Source organism: Coenobita brevimanus, chromosome 65 (genome assembly GCF_032717465.1).
Source record: "Coenobita brevimanus isolate Jiangsu-jjx chromosome 65, ASM3271746v2, whole genome shotgun sequence".
NCBI classification, from domain to species: Eukaryota; Metazoa; Arthropoda; class Malacostraca; order Decapoda; family Coenobitidae; genus Coenobita; species Coenobita brevimanus.
The window spans coordinates 32,818,082-32,838,706 of NC_137018.1; the positions used below are offsets into that span (position 1 = coordinate 32,818,082).

The 20,625-nt window shown below is 42.4% G+C and overlaps 1 protein-coding gene across 1 annotated transcript in view; it reads left to right on the plus strand.

Moving 5' to 3' along the window:
- Nucleotides 1–1,687: 1,687 nt before the first annotated feature.
- The window catches only part of LOC145405103 (uncharacterized protein KIAA2013 homolog), a 458,993-nt gene continuing 440,055 nt past the window's right edge, over nucleotides 1,688–20,625 (plus strand). The window contains exon 1 of the mRNA XM_080276618.1: nucleotides 1,688–1,758. Coding sequence (XP_080132744.1) covers nucleotides 1,703–1,758 — 56 coding nt within the window. The 5' untranslated portion in view covers nucleotides 1,688–1,702. The remainder of the gene's footprint in view (nucleotides 1,759–20,625) is intronic.

Sequence of the window (20,625 nt, forward strand, 5' to 3'; positions counted from 1 at the left end):
CCCCACCTACAGCTCTTCTCAATAGGGTGGAGTCAAAGGCTTTTTGTCTCATCACCTCTCCTTGTCTTTCTGGCTCCCTTCAACCTCTGTGTCTGCGCCGCACTGTTGCATCTTTGTCTCTTTTCTATCGCTACTTCAGTGGTCACTGCTACACTGAACTGTCTGCTTGCATCCCTCCACATCTATTACGGGTACATAGCACCCGTCTAGCAATGAATTCTCATCCCTTTTCTGTCCAACTCTCTAATGCAAGAGTTAACCGTTACTCCTAGTTCCAGGACAACTCTGGAACTGTCTTCCTGTGTCTGTATTTCCTACCTCCTATGATCTCCAGTCTTTCAAACTCAGTGTGTCCAGGCATCTTGAAATGAACAGATCTTGAATTTGGCTCTCTTTTGTATTGTCTTTGTTTTTTCTCTGAAGGAACGGTTTGTGGGCTCATGGCCTTTGGTGCCTTCTTTCTTACATAAAAAAAATATATATATATCTTCATGGTTGTTCAGTCTGTATATGGATGGGGTTATAAAAGAGATACAGTACAAGGTAGGGCTGTGGATGTTGGAGCGGTCCTGGTGAGAGAGGGCAGTATTTGGAAACTCCCTGTACTGTTGTTTGCAGATGATTTTTAGTTAAGTGAAGATGAAGAGGAGCTGCAAGGCTTGGTGGATGAGTTTGGGAGAGGTGTGTAAGAAATGGAATCTGAAGGTGAATGTAGGGAGGAGTAAAGTTATGGTCTTCGAGAGAAGTGAAGTTAGTGAATGTACAATGAGGTTTGATGAGGAGGAAATGGAACATGTGAGTGCGTTTAAGTACTTGGGTAGTGTGATGAGTAAGGATGGAAGTTTAGAGGGTGAAGTGCTTGGCAGGGTACAACAGGGAAGAAAGGTTGGTGGTTCCTTGAAAGCAGTGATAAGAAACAGGGAAGTGAGCATGGAAATGAAAAAGTTCCTATATGACAGTATCGTGATACCAACTCTAACGTATGGAAGTGAAGCTTGGACCTTGTTGGAGGGACACAAGTCAAGAGTGAGAGCAGTGGAAATGAGTTGTTTGAGAGGAGCATGTGGAGTCACATGGAGAGACAAACTGACAAATGAGGATGTGAAGGAGCATTGTGGTGTGGATGTGGATGTGATCGGAAGCGTTAGGAGAAACACATTGAGGTGGTTTGGCCATGTAGAGACAATGGAGAGTGAGAGTCTGATGAGGAGAGTGTATGTGAGTGAGGAGGAGGGGGGGAGAGGGAAGGGGAGGCTAAGGATGAAATGGGGGGATGGAGTGGAGGGGTATATGAGAGAAGGGGGTGTGAACTGGGAGCAGGGCAATGAAATGGTGTAGAACAGGGCGACATGGAGGCGATTTGTTTGTGGTCTCCCCTTACGGGATTAAGGCATCTGGCAATAGATAGATAGATAGACTATTAGCCATCAAGTTGATACTTACATAGGGTGTATCTGCTGCATATGTGGTGAATTAATATCATACATAATCATATCCCTGTGCAGGTACAATACAAGGTGTGGGAGTTTCTGGATAAGAGAAAGAGATAAGGTATATCTGATAAAATTCACACACACACACACACACACACACACACACACACACACACACACATAATGGTGCTGGTTCTAAAGAATATTGTATAGGCTGTATAATGTTATATTGTATTTCCTTGTGTTTCAGTGATAATAGATTGGTCATAATGGACACTAATGAGGTGATCAAGAGAGCCAAGCGTGCCCTGGATGGTTACATATCGTAAGTCATCTCTTTTTTTACGCTCACTGTTTTCTTATATCAACATATACACAGTAGAAAGTAAGTCTTGTTACAAGTCATCCGTCTTGATGTTCTTTGTTTTCCGATAAATTTACAACACATAGAATTACAGAAAAATTATGTACAGATGGCTCTCGATCTTCAATCAGTTTTGTGACCAAAAGAAAAAAAGATCGAAATGCGATTTATCGAAGTGCGAATTGATAAACTTACAGGAAAAAAATAAATGGGACCGGAGTGTTGCCGACAAACCTACATCAACTTTTACGTATACACTTACACCCACCCAAAATCACAACACAGCCATATATTAGCTTATATTTAGTACCTATTTACTTACTATTAGCAATAAAAGCAAGAGATACAGGCTGCACACACTTTAATATAGAAAGAATGAAGCTTATGTGGTGAGTGTTGGGTTCCGAGACTTCACCGTCAATTCACCGTCAAAACATGGACGATTCCCCCTCAGGACAATTTGCACCCTGGACGATTCCCCGTCATTCTATAAATATACGTATTATTAATTAATCAATACTTAAATTACTATATTTCAGGGGGATCCATCAGAGTCTGTGTTCAGTAGCGTAGGCTTTGGATACTACAGTATTTATTAGTTGCACCCGTAGTCAATAATCAACTCTTTTCTTCCTCGCTGTAGTCGCCCTTGAATTATATTCTAGCATCACTCATAGCTGTTTTCATTAATGATGGCAAACTGTATTGTTATTGTTATGATGGCGAATTGACTTGACAGCGAATTGTCCCGACCGGTTCCGAGGCGGTGATTGAGTCACTTGCCAGCTACCACTGCCACCCTTGCTGCCATCACTCACTCTCGCCCCAACCCCGCTTGAGTGAACACCTGCTTCTTTACCCTTGTCCCAGTCACCATGGCCACTGCTGTTAATGCTTTCACTGCCTCCATCATCACAAAAAAGATATCAAACGTTTGAATGAGGGCAAGCTTCACCAAGTGGCCGGTATGTGGCATGACAGATGAACAGATGAGCTTTGACTTGTGCTTGCACCCCAGCTTGAGTGATCGAAGCACGAATTTTGGACGAGCAGGCAAGTCTGATTGAAGTACGAAATATCAAAGTAAGATTAATCAAAGATCGAGAGCCTGCTGTATTAGAACTTCCATGGTTTCCCCTGTTTTGCAGTACCAGCTGTCAGGAAATACTTGTGATATTTCATAACACTCCCCTGACTTATTGGGGTATTACTGTCTACTACAGTACCTTGATGTTATTCATTGTTCTTTACTTAAAAAAATATATATGTATTAAATATCCCTTTAGTGTTTAGATAATTGGTTCCTTCCTTTAAAAATCAAAAAATTATTTTGACTTGTCATTTTAATAAAGAAAGGAAAATTATCATGCACATAACTGAGTGAAGGTAGGATTGATTTATGCATGCCATTAATGGTGGTTAATGTAGATTATCATCTTGTTTGAATTTACCCCTAACCCATTCAGTCCAGTGACTTACTTTATATTCTGTTTATGCCTTGCCAGACAGTATTGTTTAGTATAGGGAAAACTTCTTGCTGTGAAAGGGTTAATTTAGGTTACATCAGACCCCTCCAGTTCACAGTCTCTTGTAACCTGAATAAAGTTGTCTGGTGACAGCAAGAGTAAAATTTTTTAATATAAAAAAACTGAAGGAATTGCAGTGAGTCGTTCCTTTATCTGATCTCTTTATAGCGAACTTCAAACATAACAATCCCCTTGACCCTACTGGACAGCTTTTGTTACATACCGAACTAAGGTCCAGTTTAGGGAGTGCATTTGGTGACCTACCGAACAAATTTGTTGAATACTGAACTTAGACCTGGTATTTCCTCTTGTTTTCATTAGTATCTGTTGAAATGAGGGCCACCATTAGTTCTTTATTGCTTGTTGATCTATTACACGTCAAGGAACACAGGCCAAACTCAAATAATACTGATTTATTCATGTCTTGTAACTTGTCCTGCATGGGGTATTGACTGGATCATTTTTCACATGCAGTATACCAACCCTAGGTTTGATATAGCAGGTCCATATTGGACGTTTTATGGAATGCAGTATCGGATATACCATCAGCCTTTTCCACCAAATAGTTCATTAGGTCTTGATGTAACCTATTTTTCCTTTAGAAAAACTTAGCCCTGTTTAAACTAACTGATCAAGAATCTAAAATAATTGTGCATAAACATCTTTTAAAGCCTCTCATAACCCCTTGCCGTCGGGCTTCCTGCATCATATCCCCTTCCCACATTTTTTTTTTTTTTTTTTTTTTTTTTTTTTAAATCGAAAGTGATACAAACATACTAAAATGACATATGCTTACTCTCTGCTGCCATTGTAGAGGTTGTGGGGTACAAATTTCTCTATCTATCTTCACCAGACTACATGCACAGTACACACTGCACTTCCTATTCAAAATTACCAAAATGGCGTCAATTCACTTAGCCTCGGAGTCCCCAGGGGGGGGGACCATAAATGCCCCCGCCATCTGCCCCTCTCCCGGTGACGACTCGAGGTGCCTGGAACCACTGTCTGACTCTCTTCTTCTTCATTTCTGCAACATTCGTGGCCTTTCATCTAACTTTCGCTCTGTTGAGCACCACCTCTCCTCCTCTAAACCTCACCTTCTTTTTCTAACGGAGACTCAGCTGTCTGAGGCAACTGACAGCAAACCCTTTTCTGTATCCTCCTACTTTCTCTATACTCATTTCAAAGCCAAAGGTGGCTGTTGTGTATACATACGCAACGACTTATCTTGCTCTCGTGTTCCTGAACTTGATTCTTCTGAATTCTCCACTCTCTGGCTTCGGCTTTCCTGTCATTCTCTGACTAAATATATCTGTGCTGTTTACTTATCCCCTAATTCTACTGACTATAAAAAATTCTTCGACTATCTTACTTCTACGATGGAACACATTCTGTCCATTTCTCCTTTCTCTGAAATCTCCATTCTTGGAGATTTCAATGTTCACCACCACCTTTGGCTCTCCTCTCCTTTCACGGATCCACCTGGTGAACAAGCCTACATCTTTTCTATCCTTAATGACCTAGAGCAGCTTGTACAGCACCCTACCCGTATCCCTGACCGCCTTGGAGAGAGCTCCAACATACTTGACCTCTTCCTCACAACTAATCCTTCTGCTTACTCTGTTAATCTTTTCTCTCCGTTGGGCTCCTCCGATCACAACCTTATTACCTTAACCTGTCCTATTGCTCCAGTACGGCCTGCGGACCCTCCAGGGAAACGTCGTCTCTGGCATTTTGGAGCTGCGGACTGGGAGGCCCTCAGGCAGTACTTCTTTGATTTTCCCTGGAATGATTATTGCTTCCATGGCCGTGAGCCATCTGAGTGTGCCTTGCGCATTACGGAGGTTATTCTCGGGCATGGAAGCATACATTCCTTTCTCATATCCTTTGACTAACGCAAGAAAGCCTTGGTTTAATCACGCTTGTTCTAATGCTGTCCGCAACAAGGAGAAGGCCTACAAAAGGTACCGGAGCCAACCCACCCCTGAATCACATAATCTTTACGTTTCTGCCCGGAATCGTGCTAAGTCTGTTCTTCGCTCTACTAAAAATAATTTCATCCATACTAAATGCTCTCAACTCTCCAACTCGAATTCTTCCCGCTCCTTCTGGCACCTTGCCAAAAATCTTTCTAACAACTTTACCTCATCATCCTTCCCTCCTCTTTTCTACTCTGATGGTTCTGTAGCTATTTCTTCTACTGATAAAGCAGATCTCTTCGCACAGACTTTCTCCTCCAATTCCACCTTAGACGATTCCGGTGCTGTTCCTCCATCACTTCCCCCTCTGACTTCCTCATGGCTGACATTAAAATTTCTTCAGTTGATGTATTTTCTGCCTTTACTGGCCTCAGTACTAACAAGGCATATGGGCCTGATGGGGTCCCTCCTGTTGTTCTCAAAAACTGTGCTTCTGTGCTTACACACCCTGCCTAGGCAAACTATTTCGCCTTTGTCTGTCAACTTGTACCTTTCCTTCTTGCTGGAAGTTTGCTCTCATTCAGCCAGTCCCAAAGAAGGGTGACCACTCCCCAACCCTCCAACTATCGTCCAATTGCTTTAACGTCCTGTATTTCAAAAGTTTTCGAGTAAATTCTTAATAAAAAATTTTAAGGCATCTTTCCTATCACAACCTTCTTTCCGATCGTCAGTATGGGTTCCGTCAGGGACGCTCCACTGGCGATCTTCTCACCTACCTTTCAGACTCCTGGTCATCCTCCTTTTGGGACTTTGGCGAAAGCTTTGCCATTGCACTTGACATCTCAAAGGCTTTCGATCGAGTCTGGCATAAATCTTTAATTTCCAAACTGCCCTCCTACGGTTTCTATCCTTCTATCTGTACCTTCATCGCTAGCTTCCTTTCTGGTCGTTCTATAGCTGCTGTCGTAGACGGCCATCGTTCTTCTCCTAGATCTATCAACAGTGGTGTTCCTCAGGGCTCTGTCCTATCACCAACTCTCTTCCTTTTATTCATCAATGATCTTCTAAGCTGTACATCTAACCCTATCCACTCATACGCTGATGACTCCACCCTTCACCTTTCCATTCGGTTCCCGCAACGCCCATCTCAACAGTTACTTCAAGAAACAAGGGATGAGGCTATGGCACACCTAATGTCTGACTTGGCTCATATCTCTGACTGGGGTAAAATAATATGGTTGTCTTTAAATGCTTCTAAGACTCAGTTCTTACACCTATCAACCCGACAAAATCTTCCACAGGTATACCCACTAATGTTTAATAATATTCAGATTAATCCTGCATCATCCTTGAACATGCTTGGGGTTTCATTTACTCGGGACTTATCTTGGAAAGATCATATTACATCTCTTGTAAAATCTGCTTCCAAGAGATTGGGTGTGCTAAGCCGACTCCGCTCTTTCTTTACCCCTGCACAATTGTTGACTCTATACAGGGTTTTATCCGCCCCTGTGTGGAGTACAACTCTCATGTGTGGGGAGGCTCCCCACATACAGCTCTTCTCAATAGGGTGGAGTCAAAGGCTTTTCGTCTCATTAACTCTCCTCCTCTTACTGACTCCCTTCAACCTCTGTCTCTTCGCCGCACTGTTGCATCTTTATCTCTTTTCTATCGCTACTTTAATGGTCACTGCTCCTCTGAACTGTCTGCTTGCATTCCTCCACCTCTACGACGGGCGCGTAGCACCCGTCTGGCAGCAAACTCTCATCCCTTTTCTGTCCAACTCTCTAATGCAAGAGTTAACCGTTACTCCCAGTCTTTCATTCATGCAACAGGTCAGCTCTGGAACTGTCTCCCTCTGTCTGTATTTCCTCCTGCCTATGATCTCCAGTCTTTCAAACGCAGTGTGTCCAGGCATCTCAAAATGATCGGATCTTGAATTTGGCTCTCTATTGTATTTTGTTTTTCTCTTGGAGGGAACTGTTACTGCGGGCTCATGGCCTTTGGTTCCTTCTTCCTCGCATTAAAAAAAAAAAAAAAAAAAAAAAAAAAAAAAAAAAAAATGGCTGGTGTACTGTTATATGCAGTATATACAGTATGTACAGGCATGCACCAGTTTATTGATGCAATTAGTTAGGTAAAACCCCATCGTTAGGCGGGGTGTCATATAGCGGGGTACTTTTAACATGTAAAGCAATGTGGAGCATTTACCAGCCTTGGGTTTCCCCCTAAACCAAGCCCAAAACCCACCCAGATGATCCCAAAAACAACTTTAAAGCCAATCTAAATGGCCTAACATCTGTCAAGGAACCTAACCTAAGCCTAACACCTGTAAATAACTCATTAAAACCAACAAATTAAAAAAAAAAATCTGAAAATCGTCAAATATAAGTCTGGAAAAAATCAAACTTAGTAACTGTACCCCAAAATGGCAATGTTCACCCCACCTGTGGCTAAAACAGATTAATATAAGTCTAAAAACAGTTAGTAAATCAACCTAAACACGCAATTTTAGAGTATCATCAAAATTGGGGGGAAAAAAAAACATCGTTAAACCGGGGTTCGGCCATCGTTAGGTGGGGTATGGTGGTATTTCTACCCCCATCATTAAGCCAGGGTATCGCCTATAGTGGTATTGTACAAAGGTATCACTGTATACATATATATATATATATATATATATATATATATATATATATACCTCATCTCATCTCATCAGCCATTTAAGTGTCCACTGCAGGATTGGCCTATCCTGCCTGAAGTGGGGACAATACAGCCAATGTATCTCTACCAAGTGGCTTAGGCTGTCTGGTAGAGATTGTATGTAGGGTGAGAAGTGCCTGTAAGTGTAATTGTTATGTTGGAATGGCTTTGGATGTGTGTGTAGTCTGTGAACCAAGTGTAATCGGCCTGCGCAAGCCGACTGGGTGCAAGCATACTTTACAGCATGCGACACTGGTTCATCCACAGCACCCCTTGTGACTACCAATGCAGCACGTGGCGTGAAGAACGCTCCCAAAGTTTATTACCCTGGCGGGGCACGAACCCTCGTTCTTCAGTGCACGAAAATGCACACTTTACCACTGTACCACAGAGGCTCCATATATATATATATATACAGTACAATCCCAGTTAACCGGGTGGCTTGGGGAATTTACCTTCCCGGTTACAGATTTTTCCTTCCCGGTTACAGATTTTTCCTTCCCGGTTACAGATTTTTCCAGTATTTCTGATTTTCAAGTCAAATCTATACAAAGGCTGTCACATCAGTAAATACAGTTCAGGTACTCACCAGTCACATTAGGGGTTACACTAAGAGATTCCGCCTGAAAAACTGCCTTATAAACACACACCATGATCATAACGCACGTGTGTGCAATGTCTAGTAATTTGCAGTACTGCAAATTGCACCAGTCCATTGTTTACCGAATTACTGTATTCATTATATGTACTGTACTCATAAAAATTGAAAAATAAAATAAAGAAAGAAAAGCTTGAACATTTATTAGTGAACTGATGATGTGTTAAGACTGCACTGTAGAATTATCACGACACCTGTGCCCCCACGTGAGTTTTGTTTACGTTTCTGACCCCGACTGTTCTTCTTCTTCCCCACCTGACCTCCATCACTCCACCCCTCACCCGCCACTCAGCTGTTTTGCAGAAAATAAAATAAATGATGTACGTATGAAATGCAGGCATATTATTTATTTATTTTTCTTCCAACAAAGTAAACTTTCATTCCTATTAACATTTATATTCAGCCATTAGTGTTTTATAATGTTCACCTTTTTCAAGTCTGTTGCATATGTCCAGCTTCTGTTTCAAGGTAAGCACGATACGCTTATGTTTAGTTTGCACTTTAGGCATTTTGGAGTATACAAATTACCGTCTATCAGAGGAACACAATAGCAAGAGAGCTTGTTTACTGTCTGGTGGCAAAAAGCAGACTGGTGATTTTTGGAGAGTGTGGAGGATGACTGAATTCAAGTAGAATTCAAGTAGGGGAAAGAGGGGGAGAGGAGGGGTGGTTAAGAGGATTTGCTAGGGATTTACATTAGCCGGAAATGCCTTCACCTCGCTTTGTCTGACTTCACCCAGCCTTGCGTGACACGATCAAACGGCGGTTTGGCGGTCCATTCAAATTGGCGCACAGTTATAACTTACGGACATTTTTACCAGCCCTTGAATTTTCCCGTTTTTCTGAGTATTCCGTTTGTCTGGATACCGGATAGGTGGGATTGTACTGTATATATTAAGAGGTGCACCGGAACCTCAATTTTTATAAAGTTTCGGTTCCAGCCGGAACTGTCATAAAATAACTGGCCCGAACCGTAACTTTTATTTTACATCCAATCATTTATCATACTACTTTTAAATTATGTTTCAACTCTTAACTTCTTGAATTTCTTTCTTACTTATATCTTCTTAACTCTTCATTTATATTAGTTTGTTAAGAAATTAGGCTGTTAAAATATTGTAGTTACATTTTAAGAATATTTATTGGAAAAATATGCTGTACAAACATAAACTATAAACTCATGCGTCCAGTACAGGTTGACCATGAATGGAGGGTTAGGCCCAGTGACAGGGATAAGGAAGAGAGGTCTATTGGACTGATAATACAAATAAATTAATAAACAAAATTCTCTCTCTCTCCAGTATATATCTATCTATCTATATACCTAGGCTGCTTCCCCCAAGGAAAGGGAGGTAGCCGAGACAGGACGACTCACTCTCCATTTACTCATCCATTCAAACACATTCATTCGCATCTTAGCCCCAAAGGGGAGAACGGACATATACATATTTATATATATATATATATATATATATATATATATATATATATATATATATATACACTGTATATATATATCTATCTATCTATCTATTGCCAGACGCCTCAATCCCGTTTGGGGTGGCCACAAACAAATCGCCTCCAAGTCGCCCTGTCCCGCGCCATTTCACTGCCCTGCTCCCAACTCACACCCCCCTCTCTCATATACCTCTCCATCCCATCCCTCCATCTCATCCTCTGCCTCCCCCTCCCTCTTCCCCCCTCCACCTCACTCACATACACTCTCTTCGTCAGTCTTTCACCCTCCATGGCCAAACCACCTCAGTGTGTTCCTCATAACACTTCCTATCACATCCACATCCACACCACAACGCTCCTTTATATCCTCATTCGTCAGCCTGTCTCTCCATGTGACTCCACAGGCTCCTCTTAAATAACTCATTTCCACTGCTCTCACTCTTGACTTGTGTCCTTCCAACAATGTCCAAGCTTCACTTCCATACATTAGAGTTGGTATCACAATACTGTCATGTAGTAACTTTTTCACTTCCATGCTCACTTCCCTGTTTCTTATCACTGCTTTCAAAGAACCAGCAACCTTTCTTCCCTGCTGTACCCTTTCAAGCACTTCACCCTCCAAACCTCCATCCTTACTCATCACACTACCCAAGTACTTAAACGTACTCACATTTTCCAATTCCTCACCATCCAACCTCGCTGTACATTCACTAACTTCACCTCTCTCAAAGACCATCACTTTATTCTTCCCTACATTCACCTTTAGATTCCATTTCTTACACACTCTCTCAAACTCATCCACCAAGCCTTGCAGCTCCCCTTCGTCTTCACTCAACAACACAGTATCATCTGCAAACAACAGTACAGGGAGTTTCCAAACACTATCCTCTCTCACCAGGGCCACTCCAACATCCACTACCCTACCTTGTACCTCTTTTATTACCCCATCCATGTACAGATTGAACAACCATGGAGACATGACACATCCCTGTTTCAAACCAACTTTCAAAGGGAAAAATTCACCATCCACACGCACTGCAGCCTTCGCACCATCGTACATACTCTTCACAGCATTCAACAACTTCCCATCTACTCCATATATTCTTAACGCTTTCCACAATCCTTGTCTATCCACCCTGTCATATGCTTTCTCCAAATCCATATATATATATATATATATATAGAATATTAAACCACAAAAATTTTTTAGTTCCGGTTCCGGCCGGAACTTAATATCCTAGTTCCGGTGCATCCCTAATATATATATATATATATATATATATATATATATACAGTGGGCTCACACAGTGCATGAGAGATTGGGCGGTGCACGTGCTCGCGCACTGGGAATTCGCGTACTAGGAATACATAATCTTATGGGAATAATTACATATGGGCGGTACCCCCTCATACCTGGACATTTTTTGGCCCTTAGAGACATAGTAAAGGTCATATGTTTCATACATTGTACTAAAGCTATAGCTACAATAACAAAAATATGGGTAGTCACCTTAACAACAGTAGACAACATGCCTGATGACCTTAAATAACGGGTTCCGAGGCGCGGCAACACTTACAGCGCCGCACTCCCCACCGCACCAACACTTCCCTCTGCAGACTCCTCTTGATCACCTTCCCCAGGAGCATCAAAGTCACTCACTTCGGCCATAAACCCTTCAAAGTTCAATGCTGACACTTCTGACATTGCATCCTCTTCATCCTCAACAGGAACAGGAGCAGACGATGTCGATGGTTCCGCTATTTCACCAACTTGAGCCCGTTGTGTGTAGCTTGTTATGAGCATCTGTCTTCTGTTTATTTCTTCCCTGTGCCTGTGTAGAAACAGAAGAGTTTGTCGATACCAACCAGAAGTTCCTCCATTCTTAGGTTGCTCACTTCCTGTTCCTTCACCTCTTCCTTGAGCTTATCCACGGCAGCAAGGATCTTGCTAATGTTTGACATACACAGCTCAGTCCTGCCTTCCATCACGCTAGGCTGCTCAACTTGACTCTGTCTGGCGCATCAACATGACGACATGTGACGCGCTTTGTGAGGGGTGGTCACGCACTAGTTGAAAATGGCATTTTTGAGCCACTCCTTGCCTCTGCCTCGTGTTCTGTGCGGTAAACTCGCGCATTAAAGGGTTGTTGGTTATGATTTTTGGTCACTCGTGCACAAGGCGAATTGCGCACTGCGGTGACGCGCACTGTGCGAGCCCACTGTATATATATATATATATATATATATATATATATGTGTCAGCGCACTGTGCGAGCCCACTGTATATATATATATATATATATATATACAGGTAACTCGCACGGAACACGTGGGTTTCGTTCCTACCGTGCCGTGTTAGGTGCGAAATCGCGTATATTTAAACTACTCCGTATTTTGCTCCCTAGACCCCCCAAATGTGTTGTTTTGCTGTTATCTGTCACTGGTAATCACTAGAAAGCACTTTAAGTGGTTAGAAGGTTTATGTAATGTTATAACTCACAAATACAGTACTCCACAGCAAAACTTCAACACACAAATACTGTATGTAAACACAAGGAAACATTCCGACGCTGATCATAGTTAATCATATAAATCAGGTTAACTGGTACCAGTGCTTTAACTTACAGACCAGAACAGTACATATTTAACTTAGAAATGCGGTACTGTGATATCGAATGATTTCAGTACATAATCTGTTGGGAATGGCTGGAAAAAAAAAAAAATGTTATGAATACATTTTCAAATTTTTTATATATGTTTATGGTAGTTTCGAGTTATTTTTTACGTTATCGTTGTGCCCATGCTTGGAAAAGGGAGCGAAAGAGTTGAATTTTCAGTCCTAAATGAGAAAACTGCACGTCCTCCAAGGCTAGACTCTGCCACGGGAGAATAAAGTGGAGGGTCAGTCCGATTAGCAATAAGGAAGTTGTGTCACAACTTCCAGCTCCCACACCACGAGAATGGCTAAAAATAGAATCGTAATGCAGTTTCAGAACTAACATTAAGTCTAATTATTACGAATACAGATACAAAGCAGAAATAAATACATTTACAGACGGGGAAAACGTACTTCTTCCGTCATAACATGTTCATCTTTCTCTATCATTTTACGTTCATCTTTATCATTTTACCTTGTTATTTTCGCAATATATATTGCTGTCTCGTAAACAGGGTGGTTGTTTGTGTTTTGCAAGGGAGGAAAAAGATTGTATATTCTGTCTGGGTCGAGATAATGGGTGTAACTATGTGTGGTTAGGCTTGGCCACGAGCGAAAAAATCATACATCCACTCATCACGATAGCAGATGGTGAACTGACAGATGATACATGAGAGGGTGATGTCAAGGTCAGTCTCATGTCCCAGATTTTTGTTCACTTCCCGAAAGTTTTCACAGTTTTCTACACGTTGCATTGCATCAAATGATCCAAACCATTGCAGCAAACCTGAGCAAATAGGTAAAGATACCAAGACAAAAATGTATTTTTCTCTTATTATAAGTCTTTAATGAACAAACAAAAAAGGCAATATTCCGACGCCGATCATGGGTAATCATATAAGTCAGGTTAACTGGTTACAAGGCTTTATTAAATGCTTTAATTGCTTACAAGTACGTACCAGAACAGTAAATATTTAACTTACAAATACAGTACTGTAGAAAAGCAGTACAGTAAGAGTTTAACGAACAAACAAAAAAGGCAATATTCCGACGCCGATCATGGGTAATCATATAATTCGGGTTAACTGGTTACAAGGCTTTATTTAATTATTTAATTTTATTTAAGTGCTTACAAGTACAGTACATACGAGAACAGTAAATATTTAACTTACAAATACTGTACAGTACTGTGGAAAAAACGAACAAATAAAAAAGGCAATATTCTGATGCCTATCAGGTAAACTGGTTATAAGACTTTATTTCTTGCTTTAACGTTATTTAATAGTACTTTAAGTTGCACATAAACTTACCAGAACAGTACAGCACTGTAAATATTTAACTTACAAATACTGTGCTACTGTACTCGGAAATGTCTCACTCACTGAATAATTTCCCGCCTAGATCGTCACGTAATCAAAACAAACCGTGCGCTGCGGTGACGTTTGAGGATTTGATCTTTCAAAGGCCTCTCCTGCGTTAATTTGTAGTTTTCATAATGGTTTTTTAATCTTACGTTGTCTTATGTGTATCCCAGCCCTTACCGTGTATAATTGCGAGCTCGTTCCGTGAGATCGTGTTCCGTGCGAGTTACCTGTATATATATATGTATATATATATATATATATATATATACACACACATACTGTATATACATATGTATACAGTAAGACATTATAACTGACTACAGTATGTGGAGCCCAAGCCATTCCGAAAAATGCGAAATTCCGATAAAAGTGACATCCAGACTTCCCCCTACTGATGCGGACTATTTCCGATGTATCAGACATTAGTCAGATCACACCAACAGTTTTTAAACTGTTGTCACCACTATTGCAGTACTGTACTGTTTTATACCATCATTACAATAATCAAATGGTATAATATATATAATAATACTGTAGTGTATTTTTACCTTATTGTGATTAACATACTTGAAGTGGCCCAGCAGTCCGGACTGCTTCTGGCTTTATCGGACTTTTTCTGATGTATAGGAATTTAGTCTGGTAGCTCCTCGATTCTGGTAAAAGCGATTTCTGGTTTATTGAAATCCAGTATATCGAGGTTTTACTATATATATATACCCATATTATATATATATATAAGTAATCCCTCTGAAAACGGACACCCATTATCTGGACATCCCCACTAACCGGACATAATTGTCCCGGGATCCAAAAAAAAAAAAAAAAAAAAAAAAAAAAAAAAATCCCACCCGTAATTTGAACTTGGCGCGCAGGGCGCGGGACAGCTTTGTTTTGGCGCATCATTCCTCCGACGTCCACTAGAGCTCCCCTGCATCATCCCCACTTTCTGCCTGTCTCTCGTCGCGAGTGAACGCCCGTCGTCATGACTGCCCACGTGCTCGCTTTTGTGGTGGTTCCTTACCTGCTCCAGGCACTCCTGCTGCTCTCGTGCCTCTCCTTCGTGTGTGTGTGATGATGGCCCCGCCACCTGAGAAGAGGAAGAGAGTGGTATTGACTCTGGAGAAGAAGCAGGAGATATTGGAGAAAGTAGATGCGTGATGGTCTTCTTCACGCATCCTCTGCGAGTTTAACCTGGCCCAATCTACTTTGATATTAAGAGATCCCAAGACAAATTCATGGAGTACACGGCTGACTTCTCGTCGAGAAGCAAACGCAACATGGAGAGGAAGGTGATGTTTACTCCCAAGTTTGCTGAAGTCGACCGCTCCATGTTGATTTGGTATCGACAGCAACGTGCTGCTGGTGTGATGGTACGTTGTACGGAGATGAAGGCTGCTGCTGAGAAGTTCGCCAGGCTTCACGACGCCCTAGACTTCAAGGCATCCAAGGGTTGGCTTTTCGCGTTTAAGTTACGGCATGGCCTTACCAACCGTAAGTCTCATGGCGAAGCTTTGGATGCTAACGAGGATGGAGTTGACAAGTTTCGGCACAAGGTGAAGGGTTTGATCAACAGGGAGGGCCTCACTCTCGGTCAAGTCTACAACGCTGATGAAACTGGTTTATTCTATCGCTCTTTGCCAACGAACACTGTAGCCGAGGAGACGGAGAAGCGTGTACCTGGCCGCAAGCTCTCCAAGGAACGGATATCTGCTTTGTGTTGTGCCTATGCTAACGGCATGCACCGGCTTAAGCCCGTTATTGTTGGCCATGCAAAGCAGCCTCGGTGTCTTCGTGGGGTGATGGATGACCATCTTGTCGTCTGGTACCATTCTTTGAAGGCATGGTTCACAGCCCAGATCTTCAAAGACTGGTTCCACCGCCATTTCGTCAAGGAGGTCATACATTACCAGATGGAGAAACTGGGAATCCCACGCGACCAGGTAAAGGCCATCCTTCTCCTCGACAATGCACCTGCCCATCCGTGCGACAAGGACTTGGTGGCTGAGAATGGCCGCATTAGGTGCATGTTTCTGCCACCTAATACTATTGCTTTCATCCAACCAATGGACCAAGGAGTGATCGTGGCAACGAAGTGCCTATACCACCGGAAGTTCCTGGACGAGGTGATGGTTGTTCTCGAGGACGAGGACGAGTGCAGGGAGGGATGGGACATCCGAGGCCAGCGGACTTTGGAAATCCTTCGCCGCTACAACATCAAGTCTGCAATCTACAACTGGGCCAGTGCATGGAAGGAAATCCATGTCAAGACTCTAGAAAATGGTTGGTCTCGTCTGCTTCTCGGAACGGATGCGGAGTACGATTTCGTAGGTTTCGACGTGGATGACTTCTATGCACGTCTACGTACGCACGGCGACGATGTTGATGTGGACGAAGTGCATGAGTGGTTGGATGACGACAAGGGTGATCCTGGGTATCAGACCCTGTCTGATATCGAGATTGCATCTTCAGTTGCAGGTGTCAATACCCAGCTTGAAGCTTCTGACGAGGATGGCGATGATGATGCGGACTCCTCTCAGCATGACACAGCTCCAGCCATCCCCAAGCTGAGCGCACTGCAGGAACACCTAGAGTTCGTTCGGGACTACCTGGAACACCCGGACTGCGACAGGGAGATGGAGCCCTTGGGACTTGTGGAGGAAGTGCATGCTTTCAGGCAGCGCATCATAAATCGTCAGAATCGTCGTTCCTTGCGTCAATCAACGATTGACAGCTTTTTCAGGCCCGTGACCCCCGCTGTGCCCAGCCCTGGCTCCACTCTGTTGCCTCCCCAAGACAGGCCCTCATTCTCCGAGCCACAGCCTAGCACATCAGCCACGGTGGAGTCACCGCTCGACGTGAGTTTGCGTCTGTCTTCAGAGTCGTCTGCTGTGGGTACGCCATCACCACGACCCAGCGACACACCCTTAGCTCACCTCCCTGTGCTACTCTCAGACTCTGACAGTGATTAGACGCCAAGAACTTCACTAGACCACACGTGAATATACAGTGTTGTGAAGTGAAAAAAACAGTGCATTGTGTTCAGGATTTAGAGTTGTGAGTGAAAAGACAAAAATTTAATGGACTGTAACTGTAACATAGATTAACTTGAGTGTTTTTGGTTTAGAAAATGGTTTTAAGAGTGGAAAGACTGAAGTGCAGAGTGCAACACTTATTTCATTAAGGTACAATGGAGTGCAAGTAAGACAAGAGTGCGCACTGTGCAGAGAATGGACTTCTGAGTGCGATGACTAAGTTCAGTGCAAGACTTCATGAACAGTGTACTGCAAGTGCTTCAGGAAATCCTTCTTACTGTCAGAGTCTGAGAGGAGGCGGTTATTCATCGAGATGGCCATGGACTTGCTGTAAGTAGACAGAATGTTTCATACTGTACTCTACTGTATTTTCCATACTATACTTACCTCAAACACCTCATTTCACTCTTTTATGTCCCTTATTGGTGTGAATATGCTGTGTCTTAGGTGCTATGCATGTGCAGTAGGGAGGTGTTTTTCTGAGTTAGGCTAGGTTAGGGTCCATAACTACCAGTCCAGGAGCCAGGGACTTGTAAGTACCCAGAATGTTTAACATTGTATGAACCTACCTCAAAAACCTCTTTTTATGGTTCTTTTGCATTTATTTCAATCTTTTATGTCCCTTATTGGTGTGATTTGGGTCTTAAATAGGTGCTATGCATGTCCAGAGGGAGTTGTATAGGTGTTTTTCTGAGTTAGGCTAGGTTAGGGTCCATAACTACCAGTCCAGGAGCCAGGGACTTGTAAGTACCCATAATGTTGAATATTGTATGAACCTACCTCAAAAACCTCGTTTTATGCTTCTTTTGCATTTATTTCAGTCTTTTATGTCCCTTATTGGTGTGATTTGGGTCTTAAATAGGTGCTATGCATGTCCAGAGGGAGTTGTATAGGTGTTTTTCTGAGTTAGGGTCCATAAGTACAAGTCCAGAAACTGGGGCCCAATATCTGGACAGGACCACTATCCGGACATGCCTATGGCTCTATTACGTCGGATACTGGAGGTATTACTATATATATTTATATATATACAGTACTGTATATATATTTTATATATTTATATATATATATATATATATATATATATATATATATACTGTATATACAGGTAAGCCCTTAATTCACGCAAACTTTTTTCACGCAATTTCGGTTATCCACGAATTTTTTGTACAATAATTAAAACATAAAATTATAGTATTCAAGTAAATAATTTTAATATACAAGAGAAATAAATAAAATATAAAAATGCCTACCTGCTGCCCATGTGCATACATATGTGTGTGTGTGTGTGTGTGGGAGGTCGGTCTACCATGCACCACACAGTCAGTTTGAATCCGACGGTCGAAATATGCGTGACTTGCGAATCGTTATTTGTGGCTTATTTTTCTGCCTTCCAGTGATTGCTTGCCTTGTCTGCCAACATGGGGCCTAAGCATACTGCTAGTGATGCATGTGGTAACACACCAAAACAGACTAGTAAAGTGATGTTGCTGACAGAGAAAGTTAAAGTGTTGGACAAACTTAATGGAGGAATGTTGGCGATAAGTCTCCGTCAGGACGATTTCCCGTCATTTATTTACATACCAGTTTATTTAGCAAGTACAGTACACTAGTTTTTTACTTATATGAGTTATAAAATCCCCCTGAAAATTAGTTACTAAAGTATTAATTAATCAGTAATAAGTATATTTATAGAATGACAGGAAATCGTCCATGTTTTGATGGTGAATTGACTTCGTGGTGAATTGTCTTGGAACCGTGTGTTTGGGGTGAGTCAACTGTTCTTACAATAAAGAAGGCAGAACGTAGCATACGGGAGGCAGTGAGGGCTAGTGTACCAGACTGTGCTGAAGTGTCTCCACCTACGCCTTTGAACTGGCTTGGAACCGTGTGTTTGGGGTGAATGAGTCAACTGTTTGAACAATAAAGAAGGCAGAATGTAGCATATGGGAGGAGTGAGGGCTTGTGCACCAGACTGTTGAAGTGTCTCCACCTATGCCTGTGCTTGTCAGGTTTCAGTGTTAAATTTCTTACATTTTTGTTGTTTTTCATACTGTATGCTAGTTTATGAGGTGTATGTAGTGCATAAACAGTATTATTCAGATGTAATATACTTAGTAGACATGCATAATTATGGGCACACAAGGGCAGAACATATACGCGAATTTACCACATACGCGAAGGGTCTGGGAACGTAACCCTCGTGTGAATTAACCCTTTAACTGCGGGTGTCATCCCAGAATGACATTGCAAAAACTGGACCAAACCGCGGGTGTCATTCTCGAATGTTTGTGAATATTTTGAATACCGCGTGTTTTTTCCGCGCGCCAATTGTTTCAGGGGAGAGTAGCTATTAAGTTCTTTCACTCCAGCCAACCCCCACCTCCCTCCTCCCACCCCCCGGGCCCCCCACCCCACCCCTGACCAAACATGCATCAGTATGTGTCCAGCTGTGTGAGTGACAACACCGCTGATGTGGCAGTGAAGTGCGGGCAATTACAGTGCCTTTTACCTGCCTCAGTGAACACAGAGTGGGTGTTTATCGTATGTGCAGTGTTCATATATGTTTATAGTATTATTATCAGAATGAGGTTGGCATTTGGTAATGGTGTGTGAGTGAAAAATAGTGATTTTAGATCGCTCACTTCTAATGGCACTGCCCATCCAGTGATAGTCAACGAAATCATGAAACCTACATCATTGCAAAGCCTAAGGTTAGTACTTTTTAATGGTACCGTATTTTTTGCTCTAGATTTATTCTGTGCAGAGTTATAAAGGTTTAAAATTTGTTTACATTTTGGCTGGACCCCCCGCGGGGGGGGGGCCAGTCGGGTCAAAACAATGCCTGCGGTTAAAGGGTTATGGGCTTACCTGTATATATATATATATATATATATATATATGTATATACACAGTAGGCTCGCACAGTGCGCGAGAGATTGGGCGGTCTATGGCCTCACGCACTGGGAATTCGTGCACTGAGAATACAGTACATAATCTGATGGGAAAAATTACATATGGCCGGTACCCCCTAATACCTGGACATTTTTTGGCCCTTAGAGACATAAAAATGGTCAGATTTTTCAGACATTGTACTACAGTTATAGCTGCAATAACAAAAATATGGGCAGTCACCTTAACAGCAATAGACAACAGGCCTGGTGGATTTAAACAAGAGTTCTGAGGCGCAGCAACGCACTTACAGTGCCCCCGCCATCACCCCTGCCACACCACGCTTGTTTAACGGTTGCCAATGTTGTATTATTCCAGGCTTTGACGAAGAAATTTACGGCCTGTTGAATGTTACATTTCTTCCAGAATGCAACAACAGTCATTATGGTGGGGGTTGCAGGTATGCCAGGTGAAGCAGGTGAGTCTGGTGGGGCTGTGAAGGTGGAGAGGGAGGCAGCTGGTGAGTCAGGTAGGGCAGTGGAGGACGGCGGTGGGCGAGTCAGGGGAGGTGGTGAGGGGAGGATCCTCCCTCTCCTCGCTACTGCTCACATTTTCGGCAA